This window comes from Tenrec ecaudatus, chromosome 16 (assembly GCF_050624435.1).
Source record: "Tenrec ecaudatus isolate mTenEca1 chromosome 16, mTenEca1.hap1, whole genome shotgun sequence".
Taxonomy (NCBI): domain Eukaryota; kingdom Metazoa; phylum Chordata; class Mammalia; order Afrosoricida; family Tenrecidae; genus Tenrec; species Tenrec ecaudatus.
This window is the reverse complement of record NC_134545.1, coordinates 18892685-18908180: the sequence shown is the minus strand read 5'-3', so window position 1 is coordinate 18908180 and position 15496 is coordinate 18892685. Positions and strand designations below refer to the sequence as shown.

At 47.0% G+C, this 15496-nt stretch overlaps 1 protein-coding gene across 5 annotated transcripts in view; it reads right to left on the bottom strand.

Moving 5' to 3' along the window:
- The window catches only part of LOC142429745 (zinc finger protein 77-like), a 31753-nt gene extending 16522 nt beyond the window's left edge, over window positions 1-15231 (bottom strand). For 3 of the 5 annotated variants that reach the window (XM_075534814.1, XM_075534815.1, XM_075534819.1), the window contains exons 1-4: window positions 15165-15231; window positions 11218-11459; window positions 4642-4717; window positions 385-511 (exon numbers count right to left, since the gene is read on the bottom strand). In XM_075534814.1, coding sequence (XP_075390929.1) covers window positions 385-511; window positions 4642-4662 — 148 coding nt within the window. In that variant the 5' untranslated portion in view covers window positions 4663-4717; window positions 11218-11459; window positions 15165-15231. Of the gene's footprint in view, window positions 1-384; window positions 513-4641; window positions 4718-11217; window positions 11460-15164 lie in introns of those variants that run through there. The other 2 variants (XM_075534816.1, XM_075534817.1) reach the window with 2 other exon arrangements.
- Between the last annotated feature and the right edge of the window lie 265 nt (window positions 15232-15496).

Below are 15496 nucleotides of genomic sequence, written 5' to 3'. Positions count from 1 at the left end.
ACGCTGAGACAATGCATTGTTCCTCAAGGGCTGAAGTTCGGGCAGGGGTAAATTCACTGACAGCAAAATCATCATGTCAAACTTGTCATAAACAGTCTTCACAAGCCACAGCAAAAAAAAAAAATCTTCTGTGAGTCAATGAAATCAATGTTATATTTATTACACATAAATTTAAGGTTCTCGGGCACAATTGAAATGAGAAGTTAGTTTAATACTAAGCTTTATATTTAGGGGGAAGCCATGACAGGCATGCTGCTGAGAGCAAATGGCTACAATGTCTTCTTTATCAAGGTATTGCCATTACTTGGACCATATACTGGAGTAATGTCAATGGGGACGACTTATTGGATCACTGTACGTTTGAAAGAAGAAAAGCATCCATACCCACTGAGGCCAGGTTCCGGAAAGTCTCCATCATCACGTGTTTATAGAGCTTCCTCTGAGAATGATCCAGCAAGGTCCATTCCTCCGGTGAAAAGAACACAGCCACATCTTCAACAGCTACGGCGTCCTAAAACAGCCCACACATGCTAGTTCAACAAGGCACCGTGAACTTCAATAGGGGAAAGGAGGGGGAGGTGACAGTCCTGGAAACTGAGACTTCATGGACATTACACACAATTGTGTGGTAAGGATGGCCAGCAGGGGTGAGCTATCAGCCTCATTCCGTCACTGCCTGACTCACTTCCTCACTCATTAATTACACGCCATCCCACAGACCGTACATCTCTTCTGGCACAATGTGGTGATCTCTCCACAGTTTATCTGACCAACTCAGTATGATTCCTCTCTGTCTTTTTGGTCCAGATCAGTCAGAACACATAACACAGAGCAGGGGAAAGTGCTCTAAAAGAAAAACTTCATTTTTACATTTATCACTTTGGTACCAGGAGTGCTTTTAGAGAAATAAAACCATAAATATGGGTTTCTTAAATTGGCTCTCCAACCTGATTAGTCTTTTTTTTCCCCCTGATTAGTCTTACAGCACTAATAATGCTACTTCAACACCCAAAGCAAGGATAAGTCTGCTACTCTTCCTAATCCATGGTGTGAAATAGCAAAGATAATACCTAAAGTAGCACCACCGATAGATGAGGTGCTGGTTAAAGGAGAGTCTCCGAGTGATCGTATGTTTGACATTTTCCAGTTTTGTAAGGATGTCAAGTATAGGGAAGCTAGTTGGCTGGTCCTTCGTCCAATGGAAAGTGTGATTAAGGAGAGGGATGGTCTCAGGTGTCGACTAATGGATTTGAAAACTTCCATCTGTGCTACAAAGGAGAGCCTTCTCTCCTCAGTAAAAGAGCTGACATTGCTGAGAACCAGGTCCAGAGTCTCATTATACGAGTGGCTGAATTACAACGGCAGCTGAATTACAGATCTAGAGCAGTGTCTGAAACCAAAGTAAGGGCACTGATTGGGAAAAGTTGGGACCCTGAAACATGGGATGGGAACATATGGGCTGATGATCCAGAAGAAGAGGATATTGAGCCCTTAGAAACACCTGAGCAGATTAGCCAAACTATTCCAGTTGATATGCCAGGTGGGGCTGCATCAGTAGCATTACCTGAGGAAGATGCCTCGCAAGATATTGCTAAGAGCACCCAGGAAACACCCTCACCACCCATTATTTCCGCTAGACCTGTCACTAGAATTAAGTCTCAGAAAGCTCCTAAAGGTGAGGTTGAGATGATTCCCCAAGAAGCTCGCTATATTCATAAAGATCTGCTCGAGTTTTCAAATACGTACTAGCAGAAGCCTGGGGAATATCCCTGGTAAAGGTTACTAAGGGTGTGGGATACTGGTGCACGAAATGTAATATTAGACCGGTCAGAGTTTCTGGATATGGGACCCCTAAGCACAGACTCTTCTATCAATGTCTCTGCGAGAGAGGCTAAGAGAAGATCTAATTCTTTATTTGGCTGATTCGCTGAAGCATTGACTGCCAGATGGCCTATATTAGACCAACTTGAAGTACCTGACCTACCTTGGTACACTGTAGAGGAAGGCATCCAAAAGCTTAGAGAAATTGGTATGTTAGAATGGATCTATCAAGATATTCCTATAGACCCAAAAAGGGGGTGTCCTGAGGATATACCCTTTATCACAACCATAAGGTACAAGTTTGTGAAGTGGGCCCCAGCATCTCTTAAGACTCCTATAATTGCTATTTTATGTGCACCAGGATTAACAGGGGGCACTGCCCTAAGCGAACTGCGACATTTGCCCACAATGGGGCTGATTGGTCCCCGTGATGGTAGAGGGCAGGTGTCAGCACTGAATCAACAGAGACAGGGTGGGCGTGGTTATAATAGACAACAAGGTTTCAATAGTAATCAAAGCAACCTGTCTTGTGTGGAATTATGGCATTGGCTACTTAGCCACGGTGTCCCTAGGAATGAAATAGATGGGAAACCTATTAAATATTTACATGAGCTATAAAGGCAAAAGAATAGATCAGGTGAACAGCAGTATAGACAGTCACGATCGCTTAATCAATTCCCAGACCTGAGAGTTTACAGATCCACAACCCCTTAAATGAGGGGGAGGCCGGGTCTCTTGTAAGGATGACCCTGCTACATCATCGAAGGTCTATACTGTTAGTCTTTCTTCTAGCCTTCCCAAAAGGGACCTGCGGCCTTTCACAAGAGTGACTGTTCACTGGGGGAAAGGAAAGAATCAAACTTTCGGGGATTACTAGACACTGGCTCAGAACTGCCACTAATTCCAGGAGACCCAAAATGTTTGAAGGCCCACCAGTCAGAGTGGGGACTTATGGAGGTCAAGTTATCAATGGAGTTTTAGCTCAAGTATGCCTCACTGTGGGTCCAGTGGGCCCCCGGACCCATCCTGTGGTTATTTCCCCAGTTCCAGAATGCATCATTGGAATAGACATACTTAGTAACTGGCAGAGCCTCCATATCGGATCCCTAAAATGTGGAATAAGGGCTATCATGGTAGGAAAGGCCAAGTGGACACAATTAAAACTGCCATTGCCTAGGAAAATAGTAAACCAAAAGCAGTACCGCATTCCTGGAGGGATTGCAGAGATCAGTGCCACCATCAAAGACTTGAAAGATGCAGGGTTGGTGATTCCTACCTACTACATCCCCATTTAACTCACCTAGTTGGCCTGTGAAGAAGACAGATGGATCCTGGAGAATGACAGTGGATTATCATAAACTTAACCAGGTGGTGACTCCAATTGCAGCTGCTGTCCGAGATGTGATTACATTGCTTGAGCAAATTAATACTTCTCCTGGTACTACTGGCGGCCCTCAAGACTTGAAGGATTGCTAGTGTCTCACAACTCTCTCAGGGGAGTCGCACTGAGCCATTTGTACTGCTTTGTAATTTAACTGTTCATTTCTTGTATTATATATCTATCTGTATATAATTTAACAGTTCATTTCTTGTGTTACATATCTTTATAAATAAATAAATGTATACACACACACACACACACACATATAATTACTAGCAATCTGGTTTTGTCTCTCTAGAGAACCCTGTCTAACACATTGGAGGGAGGGGAGAGATTCACTTTCTTGCACAAGACCAACCAGAAAATATATCAAAACATGAAGCAGTGAAGAATTTGCATTTCTCCTTTAGTAAGCAGTGAAGAATTTGCATTTCTCCGTTAGACTCTCACTGGGCGGAGGAGGCCCACTGACTTGAACTAAGAAAATGTCAACCCAAAGCCTTGACCTCATGGTGTTCTCTTCAAAGATCCAGCTGATAAAGAGCTGGCATTTCACCTGCTGAAGAGATGCTTATTTTGAGGAAAGTGGCATTTTCTACAGTTTCTATGTTAGACCTCTGCACATGTGTAACTCTACAAATGTACTGCTGTGCATCCTGCAGCTTCGTGAAGACAGGCCAGGGAATTGAAAAGCACCACGGGTGACAAATAATTACTGAGCGCTTTCAGAGGTCATCACGGTTTTTACACTCTGAGGCACAGAGCTACTGTAATGCAGTTATTACTGACTGCTTCCCTGGACAGACACCTGGACAAGCACATAAGCACACACTAATAGTATTTGTTGATGAAGAGCACACTATGTGAAGTATCGCAATAGCAAGCACCCCTGGTGTTTGCTGATTGTGAAAAAGTAGTTCAAATGCTGAAAAGTTCACCAAAATACAGTGGATTTAACTGTTAAACCAGGGGTCCTCAAACTACAGCCTGCCAAGGACATTTATCCGGCTCGCTGGGTGTTTTTGCCCATTTGTTTTTTCACTTCAAAATAAGATATATGCAGTAGACATAGGAATTTGTTCATAGTTTGTTTTTTTAAATCATTTTATTGGGGCTCATACAACTCTTATCACAATCCACACATACATCAATTGTGTAAAGCACATTTATACATTCATTGCCCTCATCATTCTCAAAACTCGCTTTCCGCTTGGGTTCCTGGAATCAGCCCCTCATTTTCCTTTTTCCCCTCTCCATCCCTCCCCGCTCCCCTCTCCCTCATGAACCTTTGATAATTTATTTTATCTTATCTTACACTGCCCAACATCTCCCTTCACCTACTTTTCTGTTGTCCATCCCCCAGGGAGGAGGTTATATTTAGATCCTTGTGATCGGTTCCCCCTTTCTACCCACTTCCCTCCCGGTATCACCCCTCTCACCGCTGGTCCTGAGGGGTTCATCTGTCCTGGATTCCCTGTTTCCAGTTCCCATCTGCACTGCTGTGCATCTTCTGGTCTAACCAGGTTTGCAAAGTAGAATTGAGATAATGATAGTTGGGGGAAGCAAGTGTTTAAGAACTAGAGGAAGGTTATGAGTTTCATTATTGCTACACTGAACCCTGAGTGACTCATCTCCTCCCACTACCCCTCTGCAAGGGATGTCCAATTGTGTACAGATTGGCACTGGGTTCCCATCACGCGCTCCCCTCATTTACGATGATATGACTCCCCACCACCTTTGGTGCTTGAAACCAGGTTCCCTTGGCCCTTCATGCAGCACAGTTGTTTTTAAAACTATAGTCCGGCCCTCCAACGAGTCTGAGGGACAGTGAACTGGCCCCCTGTTTAAAAAACTTGAGGACCCCTGTGTTAAACCGTGCAAGAATCCTAGGAAACAGAGGCATACACACTAGGGCTTGAGGTGTTCCTCTCCAAATTATCTCACATGTGCAAATCTTAGAAAGCACGTCAGCTGGACTATCTGACTGGGATGACCATCGGCACCCTCTGGTCTGTGGGCCTGGCCTCTTTAACTTTTTTTTTAATCATTTCATTGGGGGTTCTTATAGCTCCTATCACAATCCGTCCATCCATTCATTGTGTCAAGCACATTTGTACATTTGTTGCCCTCATCATTTTCAAAACATTTTCTTTCTACTTGAGCCCTGATATCAGCTCTTTCCCTCCTCCCCCGCCAAGAACCCTTGTTAATTTATAAATTATTTTTTTCATGTTTTATACCAACTGTTGTTTTGCTTCACTCACTTTTCTGTTGCCGATCTCCCTGGGAGGGGAGAATATGTCTATCATTGTGATCTGTCCCCCTTTCTCACTCCACTTTCCCCTTCCCCTCCTGGTATTGCTACTCACGTTATTAGTCCTGAAGGGTTTATCTGTCCTGGATTCCCTGTGTTGTGACCAGAGTGTACATGCCCTGGTCTAGCCGGATTTGTAAGATAAAATTGGGGTCATGATATTGGGGTAAGGAAACATAAAGAACTCAAGAGAAAAGCGATAAACAAGCGCCATCTAGCTGAGAATCAACAAAGCCCAGATGGAAGAAACGCTCCAGCCTGTGTGATCAAGAGGTGTCTATGAGATCAAGTATCAGGCATCAAAGATCAAAAATCATAGCATTGTGAATGAGGGAGAGTACGTGGTGGAGACCCAAAGCCCATCTGTAGGCAACTGGACACCCCATTACAGAAGGGTCTTGGGGAGGAGATGAGCCAGTCACGGTGCCACCTGTGGCCTCTGAATGCAGTGAAAACACCGAGTTGAAAGACGTGCTGGAATTAACCCAAGGGCAGTTGAAAAGAGATTGTACCTGGAGGAGAGAACACCAGACGACAGGCCGCAGGTAGGTATGTTTTGAAGACAGTGAAGTCCTTGCTCAAAGCTTGAGCAAATGAATTTTAATAAGGATAAAAGGTGTCAGACAGGTGTGTGATTAAGACTTAAAGGGAAATTAATATCCAAATCAGCTGAAGTCAATAATCCATAGCGTGCTCCTCAGCAGGTGTGCGCCACCAAGAGATGACGGTTTCCAATAGTCACCTTCATGGTACTTCCCAAGAGTCCTCGAAGAACGTGTATCTAATGACATTTAGTCACAAATAACCAAGAAACTGGGAAGGAGGCCTGCACTTATCGTTCCATAACTCCCTTCCAACACATCTAGTTCAACGCACAGCAAACCTGCAGACCGAGGAGAACTGCCCTATCGGATTCCCAGGACTGCACATCTTTTTTTTTTTTAATCTTTTTATTGGGGCTCATAAGGCTCTTATCACAATCTGTGCATACATCAAATGAGCAAAGCACCCCAGGACTGCACATCTTTACAGGAGCGGGCATACTCTCCGTTTGCCTGCACATTCTGGGTGATTTTGAAACAGCACCCTTTGTGGTCAGCAGCCCAGTGTTCAACCCACTCTATACAAGGGCTTCCTTGTTCACTTACACAACATACACAACTGCATTCCGATTAAGTTAACTTATAACTTAATGGAGCTTGATTGTATTTGACAACAACACTATAGGAACACGTGAAAGACTAACACAAACAGATAAAGCAGCCCGAGAAAAGGTCCAACAATTCTTGAGAGAAGTTATTCACAACAGGGAAAGCAATGATAGGAAGCACTCACCCTTGTAGATCCCTAAATGGACTCCCTGAATTGTGTGAAACATGGAGTGCTCAGCTATCAAAAACAAACAAACAAACAAAAACCATGGAGGCTGGAGGTTGAAGGTGTGGTACCATTGCCTGGAAGAAGGATGTGAGACGAATTTCTGAAAAGTCAGAGACGGAGAATCCTATGGCGTGTAGTTTTCTCAGAAACACTCTGGATCACCGTATGGAATTCGGTGGCAGGGTTACGGTTTCATATACAGAAAGCTCAAAAAGCCAAAACTAAACCACAAAGAGTTTAGGGATCAAGACTTGCCATAAATTGCCATTAAGCGTGTTAAACAACCGCAAAACACATGAAAGAGAATTCAAAAAGACTAATTTACAATCATGTGCCAAGTCTGTCATGCCATAGAATGTGTCTGATTTCAGAGGCCTTGAATATCTAAATTTTGGAAACCTCAACTGGAAATTCCCATTTCTATCACTAGAGGAGCCTTGTGGCTCCTGCACTGAGCTGCCAAGTGCAAGGTCAGTAGTGTCCTGCAGGGTTGCTATTAGTTGGAATCAACTTGAAGGGAGTGATTAAGAAGTATTTTGAGAGCAAGTTTGGACAAACCAAATAGTGGACAGAATGCAAATATCCGGGAAAAACTACAAACACAGATCAATGATGAGCAGTCATGGGGAGTTTTCAGGGCCACAGATAAGGTCAGCAATTTGAAAGCTCCAGCCAGTCTGAGGCAACAAGACGGGGCTCTCTTCCCCCACACAAAGTCAGTCTCAGAAGCCCACAGGGGCAGTGCCACATTGTCCTACAGGATGGCTATGCGGAGGAACCGATGCAAGGACAGTGAGGTGTGATGTCCTGTTACCAAAAGTCCAGGCAAGTATGGAAATACCAAAGTACCATTTGTGTAAGGCATGCGAAATAATGGGGTTCCTTGAATTGTCACTCTTCCAGTCATTCAAATAGGTGGTTTCCTGGATTTGAGAACTTGATATGTAATCAATTGAAAATGCCTCAGTAGAAACAGCAGCTGCTGGGGAGGAGGTGGGGAAATAAAAATAAAAGGACGAATATAAGGAATAAAAGGGGAGTGGGGGCATGGGGCACTAACCCACCCAAAGGGAGGGTATTGTTTATATCTCCACAGGGAAAGAGGGACCAGACTTCAACCCAGTGCCTCACGGTTTGAATGCAACATTCCGGCGTGGAGTAGGGAACCACTGGAGAGGTCTGGGAGGCTGGCCCCAGTACCAAAAATTAAGTGAATTCCTGCCCCTGCCCCCATAATTTGTTTCAAAGGACGATATTGATTCTGCAGCTCCGGGAGAGGGACATATCTGATCAAAGCACACAGGAACAGATGAAGCGGGAGGAGAGAGTGGAGCACAGCCCAGCCCACTAGGCCATGAGGATGATGTTCCTGAGTAGAGCAACCAGTCCACAGAGAGAACAACATGGCTGGCCCTACGATGAGACATGATGCCCCTCAGTGACCAAGGGCGATACAGGGGACAGCACCGGAGACACAGTGTGGGAATTGCACCTGACCTGATCCCACCACATCGAGGCAAAGCACTGGGGGAGTGCAGCGGAACAGCAAGGGAATGGAGGGCAAGGCCCCCAGGGAATGCTGAAAGTGGACTTTGGGGCCAGGGCGGGGTGCCCCAACAGACTGGACTGGAAAACACTCCTAAAGGCCAACAAACAATCCTTGAACTAACTACAAGCTTTTCTTTCTTGATGTGTTTTGTTTTGTTCTTTGTCAGTGGTTTGTTGTTATTGTTTTGTTGTATACTGTTGCCTTGTTTTCCCCTGTCTTGTTTTTGTGCATGTTATTATCTCCACAGGTCTGTCTAAATAAGATAGGCTGGATGAACTATCTGGAGGAAAAACAACGGGACCGACAGTTGCGGGGACAGTTGCGGGGGGACTTGGGATAGGGGAAGGTGGGGGGCAAGGAAGTGGTGTTAACTAACCCAGGGACAAGGGAACATGGGATCCAAATTGGTGGTGAGGGGGGAGTGGCAGGCCTGGTAGGGAATGATCAAGGGTAAGGTAACGTAAAGAAGAGGTATAGCTATAACCCAGGTGGGGACGGAGCATGATAGTGGGGCAGAAGGAAAGTAAAGGGAAATAGAGGAAAGAGCTAGGAGGCAAAGGGCATTTATAGAGGTCTAAACAAAGACATGTACATGCAAACATATACATGAGGATGGGGAAATAGATCTATGTGCCTATATTTATAGGTTTAGTATTAAGGTGGCGGAAGGACCTTGGGCCTCTACTCAAGCACTCCCTCAATGCATGAATACTTTCTTCTATTAAAATGGCATTCTGTGATGTTCACCCTCCTGACACAACCGCTGAAGCCAAAGCGGGTGAACAAGTAAATGTGAAGAAAGCTGATGGTGCCCAGCTATCAAAAGAGATAGTGTCTGGGGTCTTAAAGGCTTGAAGATAAACAAGCGGCCATCTAGCTCAGAAGCAACAAAGCCCACATGGAAGAACACCCCAGCCTGTGCGATCACGTGGTTCCACAGGGATCGGTTATCAGGCATCAAAGAACAAAAAATTCTATCATTGGCTGCACACCTCCATGATACGATCGCCGAGGACAAATGGGTGCATAAGCAAATGTGGCGAAGAAAGCTGATGGTGCCTGGCTATCAAAAGAGATAGCGTCTGGGGTCTTAAAGGCTTGAAGGTGACAAGCGGCCATCTAGCTCAGAAGCAACAAAGCCCACATGGAAGAAGCACACCAGCCTGTGCGACCACGAGGTGTCAAAGGGATCAGGTATAAGGCATCATCAAAACAAAACAAAACAAAAAACTTACCATAGTGAATGAAGGGGAAAGTACAGAGTGGAGACCCGAGGCCCAAGTGTCGACCACTGGAGATCCCCTCAAAGAAGGGTTTAGGAGAGGAGATGGGTCAGTCAGGGTACGATATAGTACCAATGAAGAACACAAGCTTTCCCCCAGATCCTGGCTGCTTCCTCCCCCCAACTACCATGATCCAAATTCTACCTTGCAGGACTGGATAGGGCAGAGGTTGTACACTGGTGCATAAGGGAGCTGGAGGCACAGTGAATCCAGGGTGGATGATACCTTCAGGACCAGGGGTGTGAGGGGCGATACTAGGAGAGTAGAGGATGAGTGGGTTGGAAAGGGGGAATTGATTATAAGGGTCTACATGTGACCTCTTCCCTGGGAAGAGACAACAGAAAAGGGGGTGAAAGGAGACGCCGGATAGGGCAAGATATGACAAAATAATAATTTATCAATTATCAAGGACTCATGAGAAAGGGGGGAGCAGGAAGGGAGGGGAAAAAAGAGGACCTGATGCAAAGGGCTTAAGTGGAGAGCAAATGCTTCGAAAATGATGAGGGCAAAGAATGTACAGATGTGCTTTATACAATTGATGTATGTATGGATTGTGATAAGAACTGTATGAGCCCCTAATAAAAAAAAAGAAGCAGCAGCTGCTCCAGACATGTTCTGTGAATGGCAACTGTGAACCCAAGAAGTGCAAGGCAGCATCTCACATGATGAGCGCACCAGCAGAAAAGACCGCTGTTGTGAGAGATGTCTGTTCCACACAGTGGAGAGCAGTGGAAAAGTGCAGGGCTTGACACCAGCTCTAGCAGAGATGGACGGCCGGGCTAATACTCACATGGGGAAACAGGCCTCTCCCACGCTGGAAAGCCTCCAGAATATAGCATCCCTCCAAATCAGATTGTGCTGGAGAGCCCACATGACCCGGCTGGACTCACTATCCCACCTGGCTCACTCACTGAAGAATTCATAGGACGATCATGCCCCCCGGGACCCCATGAACAGTCTGCACCTTCTGCTACTAACTCTAACGCTTCCATTTTCTCCACACCCCACAGCGGGAGGGGTGGACCTGCTGTTGCAGAACTGCTACAGAAAGGGCTTCAGGGTCAGGGTAGGGTTTGGGGGAGCCAGCGAAATGACTTGCAGAAACGGGACAAGGATGGCTCTGGAGAACCTTGGGCTCAGCTTCCTCAAAAAGTGTAAACCTGTGTTGGGACTGCTCACACGTTGTTATTACACGCAGAGAAGCAAGAGCCAGGACTCCCTATGATGCAGCTCAGAGGGGCACACAAGAGCTGCCTAAAGAAGGTAACCGTCACGTCGGGCTTGTAAAACCCACTTATGTCCACAGGAAGGCCGGGTCCCAGTTAAGCTAGGACCCAGGATGCCTTTGAGGACTCAGACCCATGGGTTCCTCTGCCACCTTTTCACCTTACTGAGGAACCTCAGAGCCAGGAATAAAAAGCACCCCCACTATGTCCAATAAGCCTCTACCCTTAGTTACAACTATATGTCCATTCTGTGTAGGACTCACCATGGCAGCTCCACCTTCTGGAAGTCTCCTTGAATGGGCTCTCGGAGTTCAAGAGCACACGTCACAACGTGGACTGGGAGTGGAAGCAGAGCCAATAGGCAGTTTGGACACAGGTGAATGATGTTGGTCCACAGTCAGTCAGGGGGGTTAAAACCCTTACTCGGGATGCCTGGGTGAGCAAGAATGTTGTGTTCAGTCTCCAGCTTCCTAAAATAGACCAGGTCTCTTCACCACACTGGGACCTAAAATGGAAGAACACACAATTCAGTAAGAAGGAAATGCCAACATCTTGGCCTATGACTCTTGCCCTGACTAGAGCTTCCTCCTAGGTTCAAGGTCATGTTCCATTGTGAGGGTGTCTGCATATAAGGCAGTGCTGATTGAGGATCCCAGAAGCACAGGCTTGCATTGTTCATGTAGCTCCACCTGGCCTTCCTCTGGCAATAATGGCAAAGTCTGAGGAGTTTCCACATACCAGCCCATCAGGAACATCAAGGCCTGCCCGGGCTAGAACTGTGAACCACCTGCTCCACAGAGACCTTTGACATGAGAGGAATGGAGGAGGTGCAGTAGCAGAACCAGAAGCAGGATCTGGAGCATGAAACAGAGTGGTGGGCCCAAGAAACACAAAGTAAAGCTGAGTCCATTTGGACAGGAGGCTAGCATATGGAGGGGGCGACTCTAGGTCCTCAACTGGGGGAGCTGGGTTTGCTGGCCTACGCGGGCTGGAAATTAGTATCTTAGGGCTGACGCTTAAAGCCAAGAGCCAAGCCTTTTGGCTATTTATTAGCAACCCCCTCACCTGCTGGGCTGTCCAGCACTCCCAAAGTATTCTGTAACATGCACCAAAGGAATAACTATCCTGTGCATTTCTCACCTGTGTTGCAACCTGATGACATCATCAATAAACACCTTAATCATCAATCTTGCCCCATGAGTGGATTTGTAATGAACTCAATGGCTAGGAAGTAGAGAATGTTTGGTGACAGAACAGGTACCCTTGGAGAGACGGACAGACCCAGGGCTGCACCTGCAATTGAGAGGAAGGTGCAGAATCAGGCCGTCTTTCCTTCTGGCGTCGAGAGGGTAGCTGTAAGATACAGGTGCTATGGACTGGAACCGACACTGAGTGTAAGAGATCCAAAGTATGACCCTTGAGTACATCCCATCTACATTTAAAGACCATCTCAAGAACAGCTTTGATCCGTTGAACACCAGTGACCACAGAACTGCAGCGCTGTAGGATGGCATCAAGCACATCACACAGGAAGAGCAATGCCATTTGTAAGACTGGTAAGAAAGAAAAAGACCGAAGTGGGTGTCAGAAGAGACACTAAAATGGAATGTGCAAAAACCAGGAACACAATTTCAAGCTTCAAGAAGAACCACACAATTCAACGCTCAAGTTGGAATCTTACAGTATTTGGCAGTGTAATGCTGGATGATTCAAGAAACTCCAAAAGAGAGAAAAGAGGAAACCAGTCCCAATACCAAAAGATGTAGTCACCAATGAACATTTTCTAGAGGGACCATAAGATCAAGAACAGAGTGCAAGGGACATGTTCAAGTTGTATTTCTGGGCTAAGGAACCGCTCATCTAAAGGCCTGGCTGTGGCCCCTCAGGGGCACAGTGAAGTGCTTGATGGCCAAGCCCAGAGGAGGCCAGTGTACATCCACCTCAAGGGTCCCTGAAAAGGCACCACCTGGAAGACCCTAAGGAACAGTTTGAGTAGACATTAAATCTCTCTCTGTTGTAACAGCCAAGAGGGCTAGTGGAGGGCAAGGAGGGGAGTACCCAATGGTAAAGGAAACGGAGTCGACAGTAAACTCAATCTCTGAGGTGAAGTTTAGTCAAGGGGCTAGCCACCAGGGGGTCCTGCACATCCCGAGTGGAGAAGCCCAGTAGCAGCAGAGATTAGGAGACAAATCTCGGGAGCTGTATTATTACAGTTTAAATTCTGAGCATCCCGGTTTCCCTAGGGCTATGGAAGGCTGCTATGGTTTGGAATCTACTGCTAAAAGTGAGTGAATTTATGCAGAGTAGTGACACCCTAATCCATTTGTGGGGTTCCCACACAGATTAAGCCTTCTGGATTCTGATCACTAAGCAAGGAGGAAAATAACTTTGCCAGGTGGTAGAGGGTTCTGGAAAGTGTATTACCTCCACTTCACTCAGGTCAGTCCCAGGGAAGGGGTCAGTCATGAGTCACACCCTATCAATTGTGCCCTGACTGCCTTGGTGACCTCTCAATCCTGCACAATCTCATAAGACCTATCTGACAATGTACTGCCCCAGTCATGGCTCTGTTCCTGATTCTTAGTCCCAAATTTAACTGTGATGTATTGATCTGTCAAGGATCATAAATTTTCAGGCTTCCTTTATTTTAAGCCTTATGTAACTAGATCACCAATTTAAATACCCAGAAGGTATTTTGTACTTGTGCTAATGGTTGCCCAATCCAGATAATGTGTCTCCATCTTTTGTCTCTTTTCAGACTGAACAAAAGTCTTCTTTAAATTGCATTGGAGACTGGAGTCTTTTGCACCCTCAAACAGGCACAAGCTGTTCTGATGGGCAGAGGCCGTTCAGATTCCACACAGCCAGGATCTTAGTGAACACTATGAAGGGTGATGACTGCATGGTTGGCCTCCCTTTCAGTAATGTAGTAACCCAGCTCAGCATGAGAAGCTCCGATTTATTTGACACTGCCTTCAACCAACTGCTAGCAGCTAGGCCCCTTTCTTCCTCCTTCCCTCCCTGCTCTGACAGACCTTGACTCTGGAGACTGTCAGGACAGGGTCTGGGCTGTGCCGCACCTTTCCCCAGCTCACCTGGAAGATTGCTTGCTGGACTGTGCAGCCCCTCCCAACCCCCCCTCTCAAGGTCAGAGCTGAACTGTGCAGCCTCGTCCCCCACATTCCAAGAAGCTGGTCTGTGAAAGGCTCAGACTCTGCAGGTGAGGCACCGGGAAGCAAGCCACCCTTTTCCTTATCAGTGCAAGCACCATCAGCTTTCTTCACCTCATTTGCATAGTTCCCTGACCCAAATCCTACAAACATCTCACCACCCCACGGACAGACGCGATTTCCCTGACGATTTCCCTGACCTAACTCGTTGGGTCGCAGAACCCACCCAGGTGCTCAAGATGCTCCTGCTCCCATACCTTTCTCTGCTCTCCCTTGCCCTCCCGGGAGCTCTTTCCCCACCGTAATAAAGCCGCTCTTAACTTCACATTCTTTGTCTCAATTCCACCTTCGTTCCGTGTCTCAGTTTTAACCTCTCAGACATGTCTCTAAACTTTGCCCAATTACCAAGCTAGATAAACTATCCAGTTAGACCTTGAATTTTTACGTGTTGCTGTGCTGTTCCCCCTTGGACTCCCATATCCTTCCAGTCTGATAAGAACGTAGCTGCTTGAATATCCCTTCAAGCCAGCCCTCTACTTTGAACCATAACAATATTACACTTTCTTTGTCCTGGGTGGTGCTTGCCAGGAACGCAAAGGTCAGTTTCCAACCCCCTCTCGAACCAACCCTTAATAAAAGCTTTTCTATGAAACGGCGTGTGATTAATCTCCTTTGGGTACAAGAGGAAAGGGCCAGCCTGGGGTCGGGCCCTCTGATGGTCCCGATTCCACCCGCAAGGATGAGGTGAAAAGTCAGAACGCACCGCGCGCTGGCCTTTCCAAGATGGGAGCAAGGGTCCGTGAGGACCTGCTAACGGGAAAACAGCAACAAGAGAGTCTCCTGAGTCCAAAGTACGAGAGGTCGGCGAACGGCCGGGAGGGATTTTAACCTGAAAGATTACAGGGACCGCGAGACCCAGGAACGGGGAGGACGGGGCGCGGGCGCTTTAACGTCCGCTGGGACCCCGGAAACAGCTGCGGGCACAGGGTCCGCAGTGCACGCCGCGCGGCCCACTCGATAAAACACAAACAAGCGCCTACCTTCCGGGGCCCCTCGCCGCGAGCGTTCAATTCCGGGAAGAAGTGCGGTCGACCGGAAGTTGCGTCATCAACGCGGGACGAGGCGCTACGTCGGGAGGGGCGGGCTCCGTACGTAATGGGCGGTCCGGAAAAGTCACCTGGGGGCGGGGCCAAGAGGAGGGTGGAGTCTTGCCGTGCGGAGAGCTGCAGGCAGTCTGGAGATGCACCTGCGCCCCCACCTGGTTTAAAGATCCACGTAGAGATTTGACAGCAGAAATGACTGACAGTTTAGAGAGCACACGGTCAAGCGCTCCACACAGCAGCTCTCAGGAGTGGGGCGGAAGGAAGAATCA